At 40.5% G+C, this 17,319-nt stretch overlaps 3 protein-coding genes across 3 annotated transcripts in view; 2 read left to right on the plus strand and 1 right to left on the minus strand.

Annotated features, from left to right (window-relative positions):
* The window catches only part of LOC143746128 (uncharacterized), a 188,177-nt gene that overhangs the window by 12,080 nt on the left and 158,778 nt on the right, over positions 1–17,319 (plus strand). The gene's annotated exons all lie outside the window — the stretch shown is intronic.
* LOC143746049 (E3 ubiquitin-protein ligase TRIM35-like) lies at positions 4,736–5,782 on the plus strand. Its single transcript, XM_077237769.1, has 4 exons — positions 4,736–4,840; positions 4,917–4,939; positions 5,021–5,139; positions 5,434–5,782. Exons 1-4 carry the CDS (start codon positions 4,736–4,738, stop codon positions 5,670–5,672), a joined length of 486 nt encoding a protein of 161 aa, XP_077093884.1. The 3' UTR covers positions 5,673–5,782.
* Positions 12,598–13,595, minus strand: LOC143746108 (uncharacterized). Its single transcript, XM_077237872.1, has one exon. The coding sequence runs from the start codon at positions 13,585–13,587 to the stop codon at positions 12,598–12,600; it is 990 nt and encodes a 329-aa protein (XP_077093987.1). The 5' UTR covers positions 13,588–13,595.

Consider the following 17,319-nt stretch of genomic DNA (forward strand, 5'->3'; position numbering starts at 1 on the left):
AGGACAAAGAAAAAAAAGATATTGAGAAGGATTTTTGAGTTTGTTTTTGACCAGACAGCTAAACTAGAGTTGTCACAAAGTACCAACTTTGATACCAATTCAGTACTGAAATTTAAAAAATGTGACGATACCAGCATTTCCCTCTAGCATTTTGAGCGCTGTTGAACGGATTCTTAAACACCTCTGATTGGCCATTGTATTGACGCACTCAACATATATGTCTGTGATTGGCTACAGTGGTTAACAATGCCATCTTTGACACTCTTCACTGAGCACACGCACAGATACACACAGGAGCGTTTAAAAGGAGGTGTCTATCAGCGAAACCGGCCACCGGCGGATATATTAGCGATCTGCTTATAGACGGTGTTTCAAATGCTCCCGTGTGCATCTGTGTAAACGCTCGGTGAAAAGCGTCAAAGAAAACATGTTTTTGAAGCGTTGATCATTGTAGCCAATCACAGACATATTATGTTGAGTGCGTCAACACAGGTGTATAAGAATCTGTTCAACAGCGCTCAAAATGCTAGAGGGAAATGCTGGCATCGTCGCATTGTTTAAAATTTCTGTACCGAATTCGGTACTTTTGACAACTCCAAGCTGAACATTACGATATACATTTTTGTAACAATCATTTATAAAGTGAAAGTACATTTCACAGTGAAAATGGTCTTACAAATGGTCACAGTGAAAGTGTCTTACAACGTCCTGGAGAACCAAGATAACTCAGGAGTGTCCTTTCTGCAGGAAACCTTCAAAAGATATTCCTCCATGTAATCTGGCATTAAAAAAGTCGTCGCTGAAGGAGAGAAACGAGAGGCATTCATCAGGATCTGAGGAGATCTGCACTTTACACACTGAGAAACTCAAACTCTTCTGTCTGGAGGACAAACAGCCTGTGTGTTTAGTGTGCAGAGATTCAAAACAACACGACAATCATAAATTTAGACCCATCGGTGAAGCGGTTTCATCATATAAGGTAAGACAGATCAATACTAGTTTTAAATAAAGCGTTAAATAGAGATAAAACACTGTGAATTGCCATTGTGTTTCACATGTATTTACCTTCACTTATTCTCTATTTTTAATGTGTGTTGTTTGTATGTAACGACTGTCACAGTGTTTTTTATAACTTTATTTATTTCTATTCGCTTTTATTGTATGTTGTTTGTATGTACGGCTTTGCACGTTGTCCAAGACAAATTTCCCAGTGATGGGACTAATAAAATATAAACTAAACTAAAGTACTCAACTTCTTATGACATACTGTACTGTGAAAGTATTTGGCACCATCCTGATTTCTCTTTTTGTGTCTCATACTGAATAGTTGTAGATCTTCAAACAAAATACAACATAAAACACAGCTCTGCACAGTTTAGCTCCAACTCACACCTGCTTGCAAGTTTCTAGTAATCCTGAAGCCTTGATTAGCTGGATCAGGTGTTTGATTAGAGTTGGAGCAAAACTGCAGAGCTGTGGGCCTCCAGTAATTGAGTTTGAGACCAGTAGTTTAACACCTTTCACATTTGTGAAAAGTAAGTGCCCCCCTTTAGCAGCAATAACATTAGCTCAAAATGCTACATCATTATTTTCAGCAGATGCTTACAATTAAAATAAGTCAAAACTCACCATAATCCATCACTCAGATCTAAAGATATTCTTCATGGAGTTCTAACACAAAAAAATCCCATAGACGCACGTAGCCAAGTATATGGATATACTGATTGCGTTTTAGATTATAACTGCATGAAGCATGCACAGATCATAGAAAATGGCACAACATTATTTACAGCAGACTCTCACGATTAAAAGAGCCCAATCTCACCATAATCCATCACTCAGATCTAAAGATATTCCTCATGGACCTCTAGCACATGAACCTGCACATGAGCACATACAATGAAGTATATAGATGGTGCACTGATGTGACGTTTCAGCTCATAACTCCATGAAACATGCATTTGTGGAACATTTGTCGAACATCATTATTTACCGCAGACTCTCATGATTAAAAAGAGCCCAAACTCAGCATAATTCATCTCTCAGATCTAAAGTTATTCCTCATGGAGTTGTCACTTTACCAAAAAAGAATTTCCCCCTACCGCATGTCAAACAAGAAAGATATGCTAAATCATAATAAAAAAAAATCAGCTGTTTCTCAGCATGAGAATGTCTTAATGTAATTTATATCTTCTAAAAATGTGTATCAAACGATACCTAAATTTTGACTCTCCTTGTCATAGTTTTGGAGTTATGAGTCTTTAGTTTTGTGTCACTCAGAAAAAAAACCACTCCAAAAATGCCCTCAGGGCTTAAGGGGTTAAAAGTACCTGCATGTAACTACAACTTTAGTTAATTCCTTTAATTACAGTGTTGACCTTCCCTTAACCCACCCTTAAACCTACCCATACCACCAAATCTATGTTAACCTTACCTGTATCCCATCTCAATAGCAGCACAAATATTCTGCAATATGAAATAAACACGTAAGCACATAGGATTTAATGACACCTAATATAAAATGTGGCCATTTTTTTTAACATTGAATCTATTGTTTTCTGATTAGTTAATTATACATTCATATAATCATATAACCTTACTTAACCTAGCAATAAATAATAACTTTTGTCATTTAATCTTTCAAAGTTTTATTTAAACATTTTGTTATAGGGCTTACAAATACAAATATAATATATAATATACAAATGTGCAATCTGCATTCACAGTCACTGTTTAGGACTGAGCTCAGCATTTGCTTACACGTGTGAGTTTCAAAAAGTTTGCATCATTCAGCAGTTTTAAGTTTTAAATACAGCCGTGGCCAAAAGTTCTGAAAATGGCACAAATATTAATTTTCACAAAGTCTGCTGCTTCAGTGTTTTTAGATATTTTGTCAGATTTTACTATGCCATATTGCAATAATGAACAAAAATTTTGACCCATGGACCCAAAATTTGTTTTATAAAATTGTTTTGTTCCCCATGCCACTAACTAACCTATTTCAGGGAGCGCGTTCTCGAGACACCAGGCACTGTTTTGTGTTTCAATCAAAACTAACTTTAGCTGGACAATAACTTTATCCTAATGCTGTTGTACAGCCTAAACAATCTGTTACGGTAATTTCTACTATAACTGTAAAGCTGCTTTGAAACAATCCATACTGTTAAAAAAGCGCTTTATACATGAAGGTGACTGTAGCATAAGACGTAAGTGTTATTTTAACATCAGTGTAAAACCACGGGGTTCAGCTAGGCCTACATTAGGTTTATTTAATAACAACAACAAAAAATTACTTAGTTTTCACTATATTAATTAAATATATATTGATTTTAATTAAAGCTACAAAAGTTATTCAGCCAAGAGCAGTGAGTGATTTTCTATTTGCCTATTGTTCATAAGTTATTGCAAGCCGTAGCGATATGCATATTGTGATATATACATTTAGGATATTTCGGTAATTTCGATATATTGTGCAGCCCTTTTAGGAACACTGACTTTGTACATGTTTTTAAAGTACAACTTAAGCCACATTTGCCATGACCTATTCTTATTTTTGATGAAAATTATTGTTTTTATTCTATTACTATTCTAATATTTTGTCTATCATACTAAGACGATGATGTAAAGCACATTGGTCAATGTGTTGTTTTAATAGTGCTATACAAATAAAAGTGACATTGACATCATAACTGAGGCAGCAGGCTTTGTGAAAATTAATATTTGTGTCATTCTAAAAACTTTTGGCCAGGGCTAAATGAAAAGTCACGACCACATTTAGGTAACCATAAGTATCAGTATCAAAGATAGTGATGTTCATAACACCGGAAAGTTTAATAATAATTCACAGCGCGTTAAATAAATGAGTCCAACTGAGGCGCGAGTTTATCCATCTTATATTTTAAAGAACCAACACTGACACTGGATGAACGTGAATCATTTCTCTGTCAGAAAACTAAAGGCTACCATTTTTTTAACAAATAACAATTAGTCTCGCGTGAGAAATCCGGTCTTATTTACTTATCACTTCTCGCGTGTGTTTGGTTGTGAAACATAATTTGTGAACCAGACCGAGTGGTCGGCGTTTGATAGTCAGAATAATTGACTTGATTACCACAATAACCGTTAGTGTAAGCCCTATAATTTATTATAAGACATACAAAAAACAGAAGAAATTAAGATGGGGGCAAATACCGTTTCACAGCCGTATATGAACATATCACTGTATTGTCTTGTCTTCTTTTCTTCACTGTAATCTGGTGTTTTATGTATTTTTTGTTCAATTCTAGGAGGAGCTCAATACAGCACTGAAGTCCTTACAAGAGAAACTTCAACACAATGAAAAAAAGAAAGGAGAGTTTGAGAAAAGAGTTCAACACATCAAGGTGAGGAAACCGACACTTGAGTTAATTTCATCACAGCTGTAGGATCACTTTATACAGTTATGATTTGATATAATGGATTCCAGTTTATTATTTCTGTAAATGACAAGCCGCGATCTGCTTCTAAATCCGTTATATGTCGGATATCCAAGTTTATCTCTGATATGAATGATGTGAAGGGTTGATGTGTGTCGATTGAGATGATTGAAGTGAATGTGATGTGATTTCAGTCTCAAGCTGAGCACACAGAGCGTCAGATTAAACATCAGTTTGAGAAGCTTCATCAGTTTCTCAGAGATGAAGAAGAAGCTACAGTCACTGCACTGAGGGAGGAAGAGGAGCAGAAGAAGCAGAGGATGAAGGAGAAGCTGGAGGAGATCAACACACACATCTCTGCTCTTTCACACACAATCAAAAACATGGAGGAGACGATGAAAGCCAATGACGTCTGCTTTCTGAAGGTCTGGTTTCAGATCATTGGTTGATCATTGGTTGATTGATTGAGTTCTTGATGATAATGGTGTGTTTGTTCTGCAGGAGTTTCCAGTTTCAATGGAAAGGTGAGTGATCTGCTCCTGTCTCTGGTCTCTCTGGTTCTGACCCAAAGCCACTGCAGTTCTGACTCCTGAATGTTCCTCCAGAGTCCAGATCTCACGGCCGGATCCACAGATGCCTTCTGGAGCTTTGATTCATGTGCCGCGATACTTGGGCAACCTGCCGTTCAGAGTCTGGAAGAAGATGCAGGACATCGTCCAAAACAGTGAGTCTGACAGCGGAAGATCTGAGCTGGAAATGATGGATGGGTGGAGAGTTAAAGATTTTAGCATTATGTGTGAACATCCATATGAGCTACTGCACCAAAATGAGCCGTAAACAAGAAAAGAACATGATATATACAGTTAGGGTGATACAGCAGATCTCTACAGTTCAGTTTTTATTGATTTTGTCAATATCAGTTTTTCAAGCTCATCTTTACTATGAAAACATAATTCATAATGTCATAATTCATAATAATCTGTGTTGGGTTCACTCTTGATTGATTGTGTCTCATCAGCTCCTGTGATTCTGGATCCAAACACTGTGAATCCAGATCTCGTCCTGTCTGAAGATCTGACCAGTGTGAGAAACAGTGAGAACAATAAACCCGTTCCTGGTAATCCAGAGAGATTTAACTTTGTACCCTGTGTTGTGGGTTCAGAGGGCTTTAACTCAGGAACACACTGCTGGGATGTGGAGGTTAAAGAGCTAGACTCTTGGAGTAACTACAGCATCAAAGCAGAGGAAGGGACGTGATTTCTGTATCACTGATGTCTGGAGTGTGTGGTATAATCAGGACGGATGGTCTTTAGTGTCTAATTTTTTCTGATAATCAGAGTCTTGATCGTGTGCGAGTGTATCTGGACTGTGACCGTAATTAACACACATCTACACACACATTCAAAACCACCAAGACTCACTGAAATCTTTGACCAAGATCAACTAATATTGATAATCCCTTGAACCGTTTTTTAATATATATATATATATATATATATATATATATATATATATATATATATATATATATATATATATATAAAATATGTGATGTGATTTCAGTGCAATTTTCATAGTAAAAGTTTAAATGTTTTGGCATTATAAAGTAATGGAATTTTTTTTTTTTCGTTTGTTTTTTCTCTCTCAACAAAATAGATTCAAATGAAGCCATAATAAATGAATAAACTGATTTATATAGACACTTCACTTGCTCATGTAATATTACTCTTCAATCCCTGTTAGCAGCTTTATTGACATCTAGAGCAACTCGCGCTCAAAAAACATCAATAGCTTCATTACAACATGACCGTCAACAATGACAAGAAACGATCCTAACAAAAAATGCTCTCCATCCTAATGTTTCTCATTCATTGATGTAAAATACTGAATAAAATATTCTACTCTGTATAACAATGTTGTTGTTTTTACAGAGAAAATGCAGTACCATTTCAGATTTTTATTAGAAGTGTGGCGTTCCATAAAAAATGCACTCACGCCAAATGTAAATTTTTCCAGTTATTTAACTGTTTAGGCGTGTTACTGAAAATAAAGGCAATCTTCATAATTTTCATGTGCAGAGTTGGAAAGGTATTCCTGAGTCTCCGTCCCGTCAGAAGCTCTGCCAGGCTCACTCCAGTTGATGCTAGTACTGAGTCTTTTTGCCTTAGGATGGCTTTTGCTGAGTGGACTGCACGTTCTGCAAGTCCATTGCTCGAGGGATGATGCAAACTTGAAGTTACATGCTCAAAAATGTAACGCATGGCTCGAGGACTGGATTGTTTTGCTCGTGAATTGCGGCCCATTATCAGAAACGACTACTTCTGGGATGCCGAATCGTGCGAATCTTGCTTTGAGCTTGATAAGAACTTGTTTAGCTGTGGTTTTAAGCGCAAGTAGGATTTACAAATATCTGGAAAGTGTTTTTTCTTTTTAATCCCATAAATATGCCACGGTCTATCAGGTAAGGGGGGTTGGATGTTTGCAGCAGAATTTGCACTTTTCAATTTTCAGTTTTAGTTCAGAGGATAACCTGGCCACCATACAAATATCTGTGCTCTCTCCCTACATTTGGTCAAGCCCAGATGTCCTTCATGTATTCGTTCAATAATTTCTCCTTTTAAGAGACGCTGGTATGAAAATATGGTTTCCTCTAGTAAACAAGCCGTCAGTCTTCGAAAATTCAGTCTTGAAAGCATTAAAGTCTTTTCCCGAGGAATGTACATCTGATGTAATTTAGATACATTTTTAAGATGCAAGAATGCGGTTTTACAGATGCTAGAAACGTGGCTTTCAAATGAAAGATTGGTATCAAAGATTGACTCCTAAACGACGACGAAGACTTGACAGGAACATACACGGAACATTTTAATTATTGCCCTAATGGTGGATTTTCAGTGCTTTAGCTATTTTCTTGCAGCCACTTTCTATTTTGTGAAGCTCAACAATATTTTGCAGCACATCAGAGCTATATTCTTTGGTTTGACTCATTATGATGGATCATTAACAGAATGTGGCCTTTGTGTTTCCTCGTATTTATTCTCCTGTGGAACAAGAAGTCACGTCTGGACAATTACATGCTTCTAGTGACCATGTTGCACAAAAAAATAATCATAAATATGAATGGGAATCATGGATTGGAGCATTTTTTGAATGAAAGATCAAAAGCATAAACAATGCAATGCTATGGAAAGACAATACTGGTATTTCTCATAATATAACACATATACATAATAATGCAATATAGTAAAACAAACAGACACCCATAAATCTCTAGAGGCTAATGACTACAGCAGCATAATATGTCCATGAATTCAAATATAGTTTGATTTTCTAATAACTACATTCATTGTGCAATGATGTAATTATTCAATAACGTTATAGTTTTTATGCGCAGAAACTGACTATGATCATAAATACTGACACTGGAAACATTTGGTGCTGTTTATTGTTAAACTCTTTTCATATGTATCTATATTATAATTTATGTTTAGATTTAAAAAGTTTCACGTGGCTCATTATAATCTCAATGTAAATGCTGTGAAGAATTGAATTTGTGCCTTGATTATATGATATTGAGTGTTTCCCGACGCTTCAAAGGTCATCACCATCTTGACTGACCAAGTCATTCTCATTTGCTAGATGTTGAGAATAACTAACAGCATCAGTTCTGGTTATTGAGCTTCCTCGAGTCACTTCCTGAACACGTCGGACATGATGATCAGTATATTGTATTCAACCCTGTTTAACCCCTTAACGCCCACTGTCATAAATATGCGACAAACCGTTTGACTCAATCAACCAGCCGAGATAACGTCTGCATTCCCCCAATGCCAGTTAGTGCATATTCTCTACGGACCTAGGAACCTTCGACAAGCACTTGTTTCTAGTGGGACCGGAAAGTGATGGACTTATTTCATGTTTACGCACGAGGATTACTCCGGTCGCGAAGTTATGGATATGAGTCGGGAAAGTTTGATCCTGAGATGTATATAAGGTAAGTTGTGCTAAGATAAAAATACTCACCTGCTTATTGTGTGCTTATACACTCGACGTAATGAGGTGAAATATGTGTGACAAGTATTTTTGAAGTTATTGTAATATTTAGCTTTGTAGCATATTAGCGACAGTAGACCATAAGCCTAATGCTGACCGCTAACCAGCGCTATTGGAATTGAGGAGTCACGTGCCGATGTGGGCGGGGTCTGAGCCGGTCCGCCATGATGGTAGGAGACGCTATCGGTTGCCAGGGGCAACGCCATCAGAACTTCACAGAAGCGCGACTAAACATTCAAGAGCTCTTTCATTTTTGCGCATTTATTATTTTCGCGCATTTATTATTTCGGCGGGACAGAGACTGATCTACGAACACGACAAAGTAAAGTAATGCAAAAAGATAAGGGGAAAGAAAAGGGACCTTACAAGAACAAGCTCACACCAAGCGCAAAACAGCGGTATTTGGAGAAGCTCTCAGGCATCCAAAATATCGACCCATACGAGCTCCCTGCGGCGGAATGGCACAGAGACCTGGACCATTTACCTCCATGCACATATATGGACATCGTGAATTATCTTGTTTTTGGTGTAAGTTACTACACAATGCAGGAGTTTAAAAGCCACAAGTCTTTGGAAAGTTACGAGGCTTTCTGCTGTGGCTGGGTGCAGGACTTGGCCATCTACAAGCCTCCAGGTGGTGAAAACAGCATTGTACTGGCAAAGGTACGTTTCTTCACATGCGTTTTAGTGTGTTTTAATTACATTGCATTTAGCAGACACTTCTTGACCAAAATGACAAAGTAATTAACTGCGACTGTTTCGTAAACACTAGATTGTAACGAGATGTTCAATGTACACAAACGTTTCCAACATGTTTTGATGTAGGCTAAAGCTGTGTATGTTAAGGTATTTAGTTTTAGTAATTAAAATAGTAATTTAGTCATTTGATTTTAGCCCAATGACACATACTGTACCTGGTTTTGGCAAAGTGGACAAACCAGTTCTGGGTTGGCTTGAAAAGGTTTTGGATTTTGTTATCATATGTTAATTTGAAAATATATATTGTATAATTTGACTTGTTGTTTATATTTGTTTTGTTTTTATTGTATTTATATGATATTTGTACTTTTGTAATTTTGTAATTTAATTTTTACCATGAAAATAGCTTTGACTGCCATTAAATAAAATAATTATTTTATTTAATGTCATTAAATAAAATAATCTGAATCTGGGTTGGCTAGGGTAGTTAAATGTGTGATTGCAAGATGTAAATGTCCTGGTTAGATTAAAGCCATTAACAGTGTGAATGCAAGGTGTATGAGATTCAGACGAGGCTGCAGACAGATGGTAATCTAAAGTGTAGAATGTAACTTGAAATAAAAATGGGCACTTTCTGTCTTAAATGCTTTTTACTGTTTCCCTAATTTATTTACCTTTATTTATTTAACAGGTCCTTCATTCACGGCGGCTCAGTGAGCCTCCTCTTACTCCATGGGTTATCTTAACACCATCGGGGCAAGTGTGTTCAGCCCACTGCACCTGTATGGCCGGCGTAGCGGAGTCGTGCACCCACGTTGGAGCTCTGCTCTTCATGGTCGATGCCTGTGTCCGGCTAAAGGAGAAGGCCACGGTCACAGATGAGCCGGCGTACTGGAAGCTCCCAAGCAGCATCAACAAGGTGCAACCAGAGGTTGGTCACCAGATCAATTTTATATCTGCAGCAGCCAAACGCAGATCTCTGGACAGACAAATTGATGGTGAGACCAACGATAGTCCAGCGCAGAGAACACGTATGGCCAAAACAACACCACCACCAACACCAACACCAGAAAAGCTGGCAATATTCTACCGGCGAATCAGCATGACAGGCACAGGATCTGCCATTTTGAGTGTGCTCCCTGACTACTGTGAGCTGTTTAGAGATCCTGTTCTGCCCATTCGGAGCCTACAGTCTCTGGTTAATGGAACTGGCCTTAATAGGAGTGACCTACCTGCGCTGCAACAGCACTGTCAGACCATAAAGATCGTTGCAGATGTGTCTGAGGAACAGGCAGTGCAGATGGAGAGACGGACAAGGGGACAGCACACGTCATCCCTTTGGTTTGCTGCACGGGCAGGGAGAGTCACGGCCTCCTCGATGCATAGCGTCTATGGAACAGACCTCAGTTCTCCAGCACTCTCCATCATAAAAAGGGTGTGTTACCCAACTCGTGGGCCAGGAACAGCTGCCACCAGTTGGGGAATCAGACACGAGGAGACAGCGAGGCAGGCATACACTGCCCAAACAGCACACCAGCACACCGATCGACAAGTGCAAACCTGTGGTTTTTTTGTCAACCCAGCCTTCCCACAGGTAGGAGCCTCGCCAGATGCCATTGTAACCTGCACCTGTTGTGGGAAAGGCTGCGTGGAGGTGAAATGCCCAGCAAAATACAAGGACTGCACAATCCTTCAAGCTTGTTCATCAGATGACCGCAACTTCTGCTTACATGTAGTTGATGGTCAGGTGCACCTTAAAAAGAATCACCAGTATTACACACAAGTCCAGACCCAACTGTTTGTGACAGAGAGCTCCTACTGCCACCTTGTAGTGTGGACCATGAAGGATACTGTGATTCTGCGCATAGCTCCAGATAGTGCTTTTTGGAATGCACGACTACAAAAGGCACAGGACTTCTTTGTGATGGTGGCTCTCCCTGAACTTGCTGTGCAATATTTCACTATCCCAACTACCTCTCAACCATCATCTGGTCACAGCGTGCTACGAGAACTACAACAGCAACAGCCACAAAAAGTAGTTGGGAAGAAGCCTGCCAAAAAAGCAGCCGAGAGAACAAAGGAAGTGTGGTGTCTATGTGCCGGACCAGAGGAGGGTGAAATGGTGGCCTGTGACAACGAGAACTGCCCAGTCCAGTGGTATCACTTCAGTTGTGTGGGGCTTGTGGACAGACCCTCCGCTGACACGCCATGGTTTTGCCCTTCTTGTGCTGAATAGTGTTTTTTTGTTTGTATGTTTTTTGTTCTTTTGCACTAATAACAGTATTATTATTTTATTATTATTACTTGTTGTCCATGTTTACATGCTGGAAATATTTATACTTTGAATGCACACGTTCTTTTGTACTTTTTTTGTGTTCTTTTGCACTGTTTTTGTGTTCTTTTTAGGGCTGCATAATGATTAATCGCGACTAATCGTTTGCAGAATAAAAGTTTTTGTTTACATCATATATATGTGTGCACTGTGTATAATAATTATGTATATATAAATACACAAACAGGCATGTATAATTTTAAGAAAAAAATCTATTTATATATTGTTTATAATATAAATGATCTTTAAATATAAAAATGTAAATATTTTTACATGCATGTGTGTATTTATAAATACATAATTATATTACACAGTACACACACATATATAATGTAAACAAAAACTTTTATTCTGCAAACGATTAGTCGTGATTAATCATTATGCAGCCCTAGTTCTTTTGCACTGTTTTAGTGTTATTTTGCACTGTTAACTTTTCCAAGCGATTAACCCCCCCCCCCCCCCCCCCCCCCCCCCAAAAAAAATCAGTTCTCAATAAATATTGTTAAGCCATATCAAGTTGTTTCAAGCATTTATTTCAAAGAAATTAAAAAGTAATGAACAAGGCACTGTTGTGAACTTTTTCTTCTCAAGTGTAGAAAAGATAGAGTTGCAGACCAGGAGATTGTTGAGGTATAAGTTCTTTATTGCGTCGCTGTAGTCATCTCAATCAAGTCTAACTAAGGCAGTATACATTTAGTTCATATACCCTTTGAGGAGGAGGAGTTACATAAAGGTGGAAACAAAAGCATGCAAATGAGGCATCTGGGTTAAGGATGTGCCCTAGACTGAGAGTGTTACCAATCCTAATCCAATCAGCATAACAGTGTAATGTAAATATCCTAATCCAATCAGCCAGACTCTTCACCGATACCTTCACATTATCTTAATGGCCAGGCAGTGCATAAAGACAAAAGGAGATAGTCTCAGTGCTCTGACCAATTTAACTTACAATAGAGAGCTGGACAGACAGGAACAGGCAGGTTTGTGACATCATTTACCTTAGATACAAAATTCACACTAATAAACTTTCTCAGTTTCTATGCTATTGTATTGGAAGCTCAATTATACATTTAAAATAAATTTGTAATCCTACAGCACTCAAACAACACTTTTGCACATGTTCGTTAAGGCACAACAAACAGTGACAATCTTATCTAAAGGCATTAGGTTTTCACCCTCACATTTGACAAGCATGTGCACAGGTACAGTTGTGTGTAAGAATTTGAATTTGTTGCGCACAACACCAATCACCCTCTCAACGTGAATTCTGAGATGTGCTATGGCCCTAGTCTCCTCCACATCTTTCGCCTCCAGCTGTGCACGACCCCTTGTGAATGTAGGTATTTTTACTTCAGCACACATCATGCCCACACTTTCTCTTATATTAAAGCCCCTATCTGCCAGCACAATGTCACCTGGTAAAAGTTTGTTCAGGAAACCACTGTGCTCAGTTATATGCTTGTCACTTGTGCGTCCACCCCACCCGTTCGATATGAAGGAAATGACACCCTGGGGCGTGATCACAATCAGGTACTTCATTGTGTATGCGTGTTTGTATTGAGAGAAAGTCTGTGCCCTTGCCAGTACATTTGAGGGTTTCTCGATGAACACCTCGAAGCAGTCAACAATGGCAGCCACATTTTTCCCAAATGACTCCACAAACTGGTGTGGCATACTGGTCAATAAGCATTCCCTGCTTGGCCAGTGCACCAATGGACACAGCTGTGCGTACATCACTCCAAGGGTATGGTGAAAGGCATCGGCGACTGTTGTCCTATGTACTCTAAACAGATGGCTGAGGTGCTGTATTGGAAGGTCTAGTCTGAGGCGCATTAAAGTCAATAGGACAAGCTGGAAAGGTGAGAGCTTCTTCATCCTACCTTGAGGCAGATATGGAGTGAGGGTGAGTAGAAGTGTCTGGAACAATGCAAAGTTTAGAAGCCCCGTGTAATACTTTACTGTGTTATCATCACCACTCAGAAAGTTCTCATTCATCCTGTAGTCATCAAGCTCCCGCTTCAGCTCTCTGTTTTCTTCCAAGAGATTGTTAATAACATCACGTCTAGATGTGCAGAGTCCACATTCCATGTCCTGGGCTGGCGATGGCGGCGGCTTCTGCTGGTGGTCCTGCTGGTGGTCCTGGGCTGGCGATGGCGGCGGCTGCTGGTGGTCCTGGGCTGGCGATGGCGGCGGCTGCTGGTGGTCCTGGGCTGGCGATGGCGGCGGCTGCTGGTGGTCCTGGGCTGGCGATGGCGGCGGCTGGTGGTCCTGGGCTGGCGATGGCGGCGGCTGGTGGTCCTGGGCTGGCGATGGCGGCGGCGGCTGCTGGTGGTCCTGGGCTGGCGATGGCGGCGGCTGGTGGTCCTGGGCTGGCGATGGCGGCGGCTGGTGGTCCTGGGCTGGCGATGGCGGCGGCTGGTGGTCCTGGGCTGGCGATGGCGGCGGCTGGTGGTCCTGGGCTGGCGGCGGCGGCTGCTGGTGGTCCTGAGCTGGCTGTGATAGCCGCTCCAGATGCTGGGTCCTTCGCTTTACTTGCCGCTGATATCTCGCTCCATCTGTTTCTTTAACGTCATTGTGGCCTAACCGCAGGGATGGTGTCCAGTCAGGGTGGTTCTCCAACATCTCATATGATGGTTTACCTACAACAGAATAATTAGATTATGAAAAATCTATGTAATCAATGCTTTAAAATGGCAACAAGGTAGCATAATGTCATGAACATAATCTCAACTATTTTTTAGTCATTTCATAAATAATCTCATATAATGGTTTACTACAAAATAATAATTAGATTATGACAAAAATATATGTAATCCATGCTTGCTTTACACTGCCATCGCAAAACACATGCAAAATAAAGATAAATCCTGAGAGGGTAACGCTAACGTTAACTCATGGTATGACAAAAGAGCTCAGGGGGTAACTTACACAAGACAAAAAAAAGGTTAGTGAAATTGTGGTGTAGAGAACACTACAGCGACCACATTCCACCAACAAGGTGACATAATGTCATGAGCAGAATCTCAACTACTTTTTAGTTAACATTAATGGTTGGCCATTGAGCATTTTTGAAGAGGCAACAGTTTGTTAGATAGTTAGCTAGGCAGCAACTTCAGATACACTTCAGTGTTTGCAACAACATTAGGTAACCTAGGTTACACTTCGTAGCTTTAAGAGACAACATAAAGACATTTTTTAGAGAACGTACCCGAGTGAAAATGCAGAGAACACACTCTCATCGACTGGGGGGTGAGATCGAAAGTAAGGTCCTTCCTTCTTATTGCAGCCAACCAAGCAATCCGGCGTCTCCTCGTCAGGTCAGAGACTTGCTCTCCCTGATGCTGTGTCCATTTCGGTAACCTAAAAAACTGTATTCCATTCTTCCTATGTTTTCCAAATGTATCGTGTGAGGTACTGGAGCAGTTTTTAACGCAGCAGTGACTTCCAGGCATGGTAAAACAGTGTGGAATTGCGAGAACCTCCTCTACTACCGAGTTCACAACACACGTAAACAATCTTGTTTTGCCGCCGGAATCCTGCCAACATGGCGGAGAGGGTGAGAATCCCGCGAGATCACGTGATATCGAGGGGAGGGGCTCTGTACCATGACGACAACTCCTCACTCTCAATATAGAAAAACTATTTTCGTGACAGCTTATCTAGGTAATCCTTTGTATTTTGCTTAGTTATTTTCAATAGTCTGTATACAGACACCATGCTGGGATACACCATGCTGGTATATGAATACAAAAGCTAATTATTTTTATGCAGATCCGAATGAAACCTTCCGTGTTTTACGGCAAGCGCGTAAATGCGCAACCTCGCGTCAGATTTCCCCCAGAGGAAAGTGAGGATAGTTGTCTCAGCGATAGTGCAGGCAGCGATGAGGAATATGTTCCCAAGCCAGGTGATGAAGAGAGCTGCAGTGAGAGCGACAGGAGCAGCAGTGATGAGGAAAATGTTGTCAAGCCAGGTGAATCAGGATTCAAAATTAGCACCAGCACCAGCCAAATGCTGGTTAATTTTTAGGTTGGCTGGTACTAGATTTTAGACTGAAAATATGCTGATTTCCTATTGAATGGCTAGTGAATTTTGCCAGTTTATCCATAGATTATCCATAGATTTTCGCATTTCTAAAAGTTAATTTTGACCCCTGCAGGTGTGAGGAGCAGCAGCAGTGATGAGGAGGTTGATAGCACCAGTGCCCAAGCTGCAAGAACGACACAAAAGAGACAAAACAAAGACAAAGTGGTGTGGAAGACGGTGAAACAGACTCAGAGCTCTGCAAAAAAGTGCCAGTGTGGGAAGGTGCTCTGCCAGACAGTGACACAATCAAACAGCCTGTTGATTATTTCAGACAGTTTTTTGACACTGAACTTTTGAATCTTATTGTCAATCAGAGCAATCTGTACAGCACACAAGAAAATCCAAACCATGCCTTGAAATTAGATCAGAAAGAATTGGAGCAGTTCATTGGAACTGTTTTGTACATGAGTGTTATCCGCTTACCTCGCTCTAGGATCTACTGGTCTAATGCATGTCGTGTAGAGCAGGTGGCTGATGTGATGCCCCGCGGCAGGTGGGAAGAAATTAAACATTTCCTTCATTTGAATGACAACTCGGCACCCAACAACAGTGACAGGCTGTTCAAAATTAGGCCACTTATTGATTCCCTGCTCCCAAAATTCCAAGCTCTGCCTCAAGATCAGATGCTATCTATTGACGAACAAATGGTGCCATTCAAAGGCAGATCTGTTCTAAAACAGTACATCCCCAAAAAACCGTACAAATGGGGATACAAAATCTTTGTTTTGTGTGACACAAAAGGCCTGGTGCACTCATTTGATGTTTATGCAGAGAAATCTGATCCTCCACCAGGTTCACAAGACATAGGGGCAAGCGGGAACGTCGTGCTAAAACTTGCACAAGTTATTGAAGGCTCTGTCAACCACCTGCTGTACTTCGATAATTGGTTTTCCTCGCTCGATTTGTTTATAGCTCTTGCAAATAGGGGGATACCAGCCCTTGGCACTGTGCGGCAAAATCGCCTGGGATACTGCAGTTTCAGCGAAGACAAAAAGCTCAAAAAGAAGGGAAGAGGGACATTTGAGGAGAAACAGGCTGTTGTTGACCGTGTGGAGGTTAGGGCTGTCAAATGGTTTGACAACAGAGAGGTGATTGTTGCCAGGACCTTTGCAAGTGCCCAGCCTGTTTCCTTCATAGAGAGGTGGGACAGAAAGCAAAGGAGGAAAGTGTCTGTGGAATGTCCTAGCATCATCACCCTCTATAATAAGTTCATGGGTGGTGTTGATGCACTTGATGCCCTAATCGCCTACTACCGCATCCACATCAGGTCTAAGAAGTATTACCACCGATTCTTCTTTCACTTCGTGGACATGGTGGTTGTCAACAGCTGGTTGCTCTATCGGCGTGATTGTGACGGTATGAATGTTCCACGGAAGAAGCAGAAGGACTTGCTGGCTTTCAAGCTTTCCATTGCACAGGCCCTCTGCATGCAAGGCAAAGATCTGTCAGCCAAAAAGAGGGGGCGGCCTTCGTCTGACGTGGAGCGAGAGTTCAAGAAGAAGCGCAGGGGACCAACTAAGGCTATTCCCACACATGATGTCCGTGCTGATGCTGTGGGTCACTGGCCGCAAATCGACAGTGTGCGGCAACGCTGCAAATTCCCTACGTGCATGGGCCACACTAGCTTCAAGTGTACAAAATGTGATGTCCACTTGTGCCTAAACAAGAACAAAAACTGCTTCTGTGCATTCCACGAGTGAGAAAAACATTTATACATTGTTGTGCGTGAGTGCG

Source organism: Siphateles boraxobius, unplaced genomic scaffold (genome assembly GCF_051911475.1).
Source record: "Siphateles boraxobius isolate OS27281-9 unplaced genomic scaffold, OSU_SipBor_1 21, whole genome shotgun sequence".
NCBI classification, from domain to species: domain Eukaryota; kingdom Metazoa; phylum Chordata; class Actinopteri; order Cypriniformes; family Leuciscidae; genus Siphateles; species Siphateles boraxobius.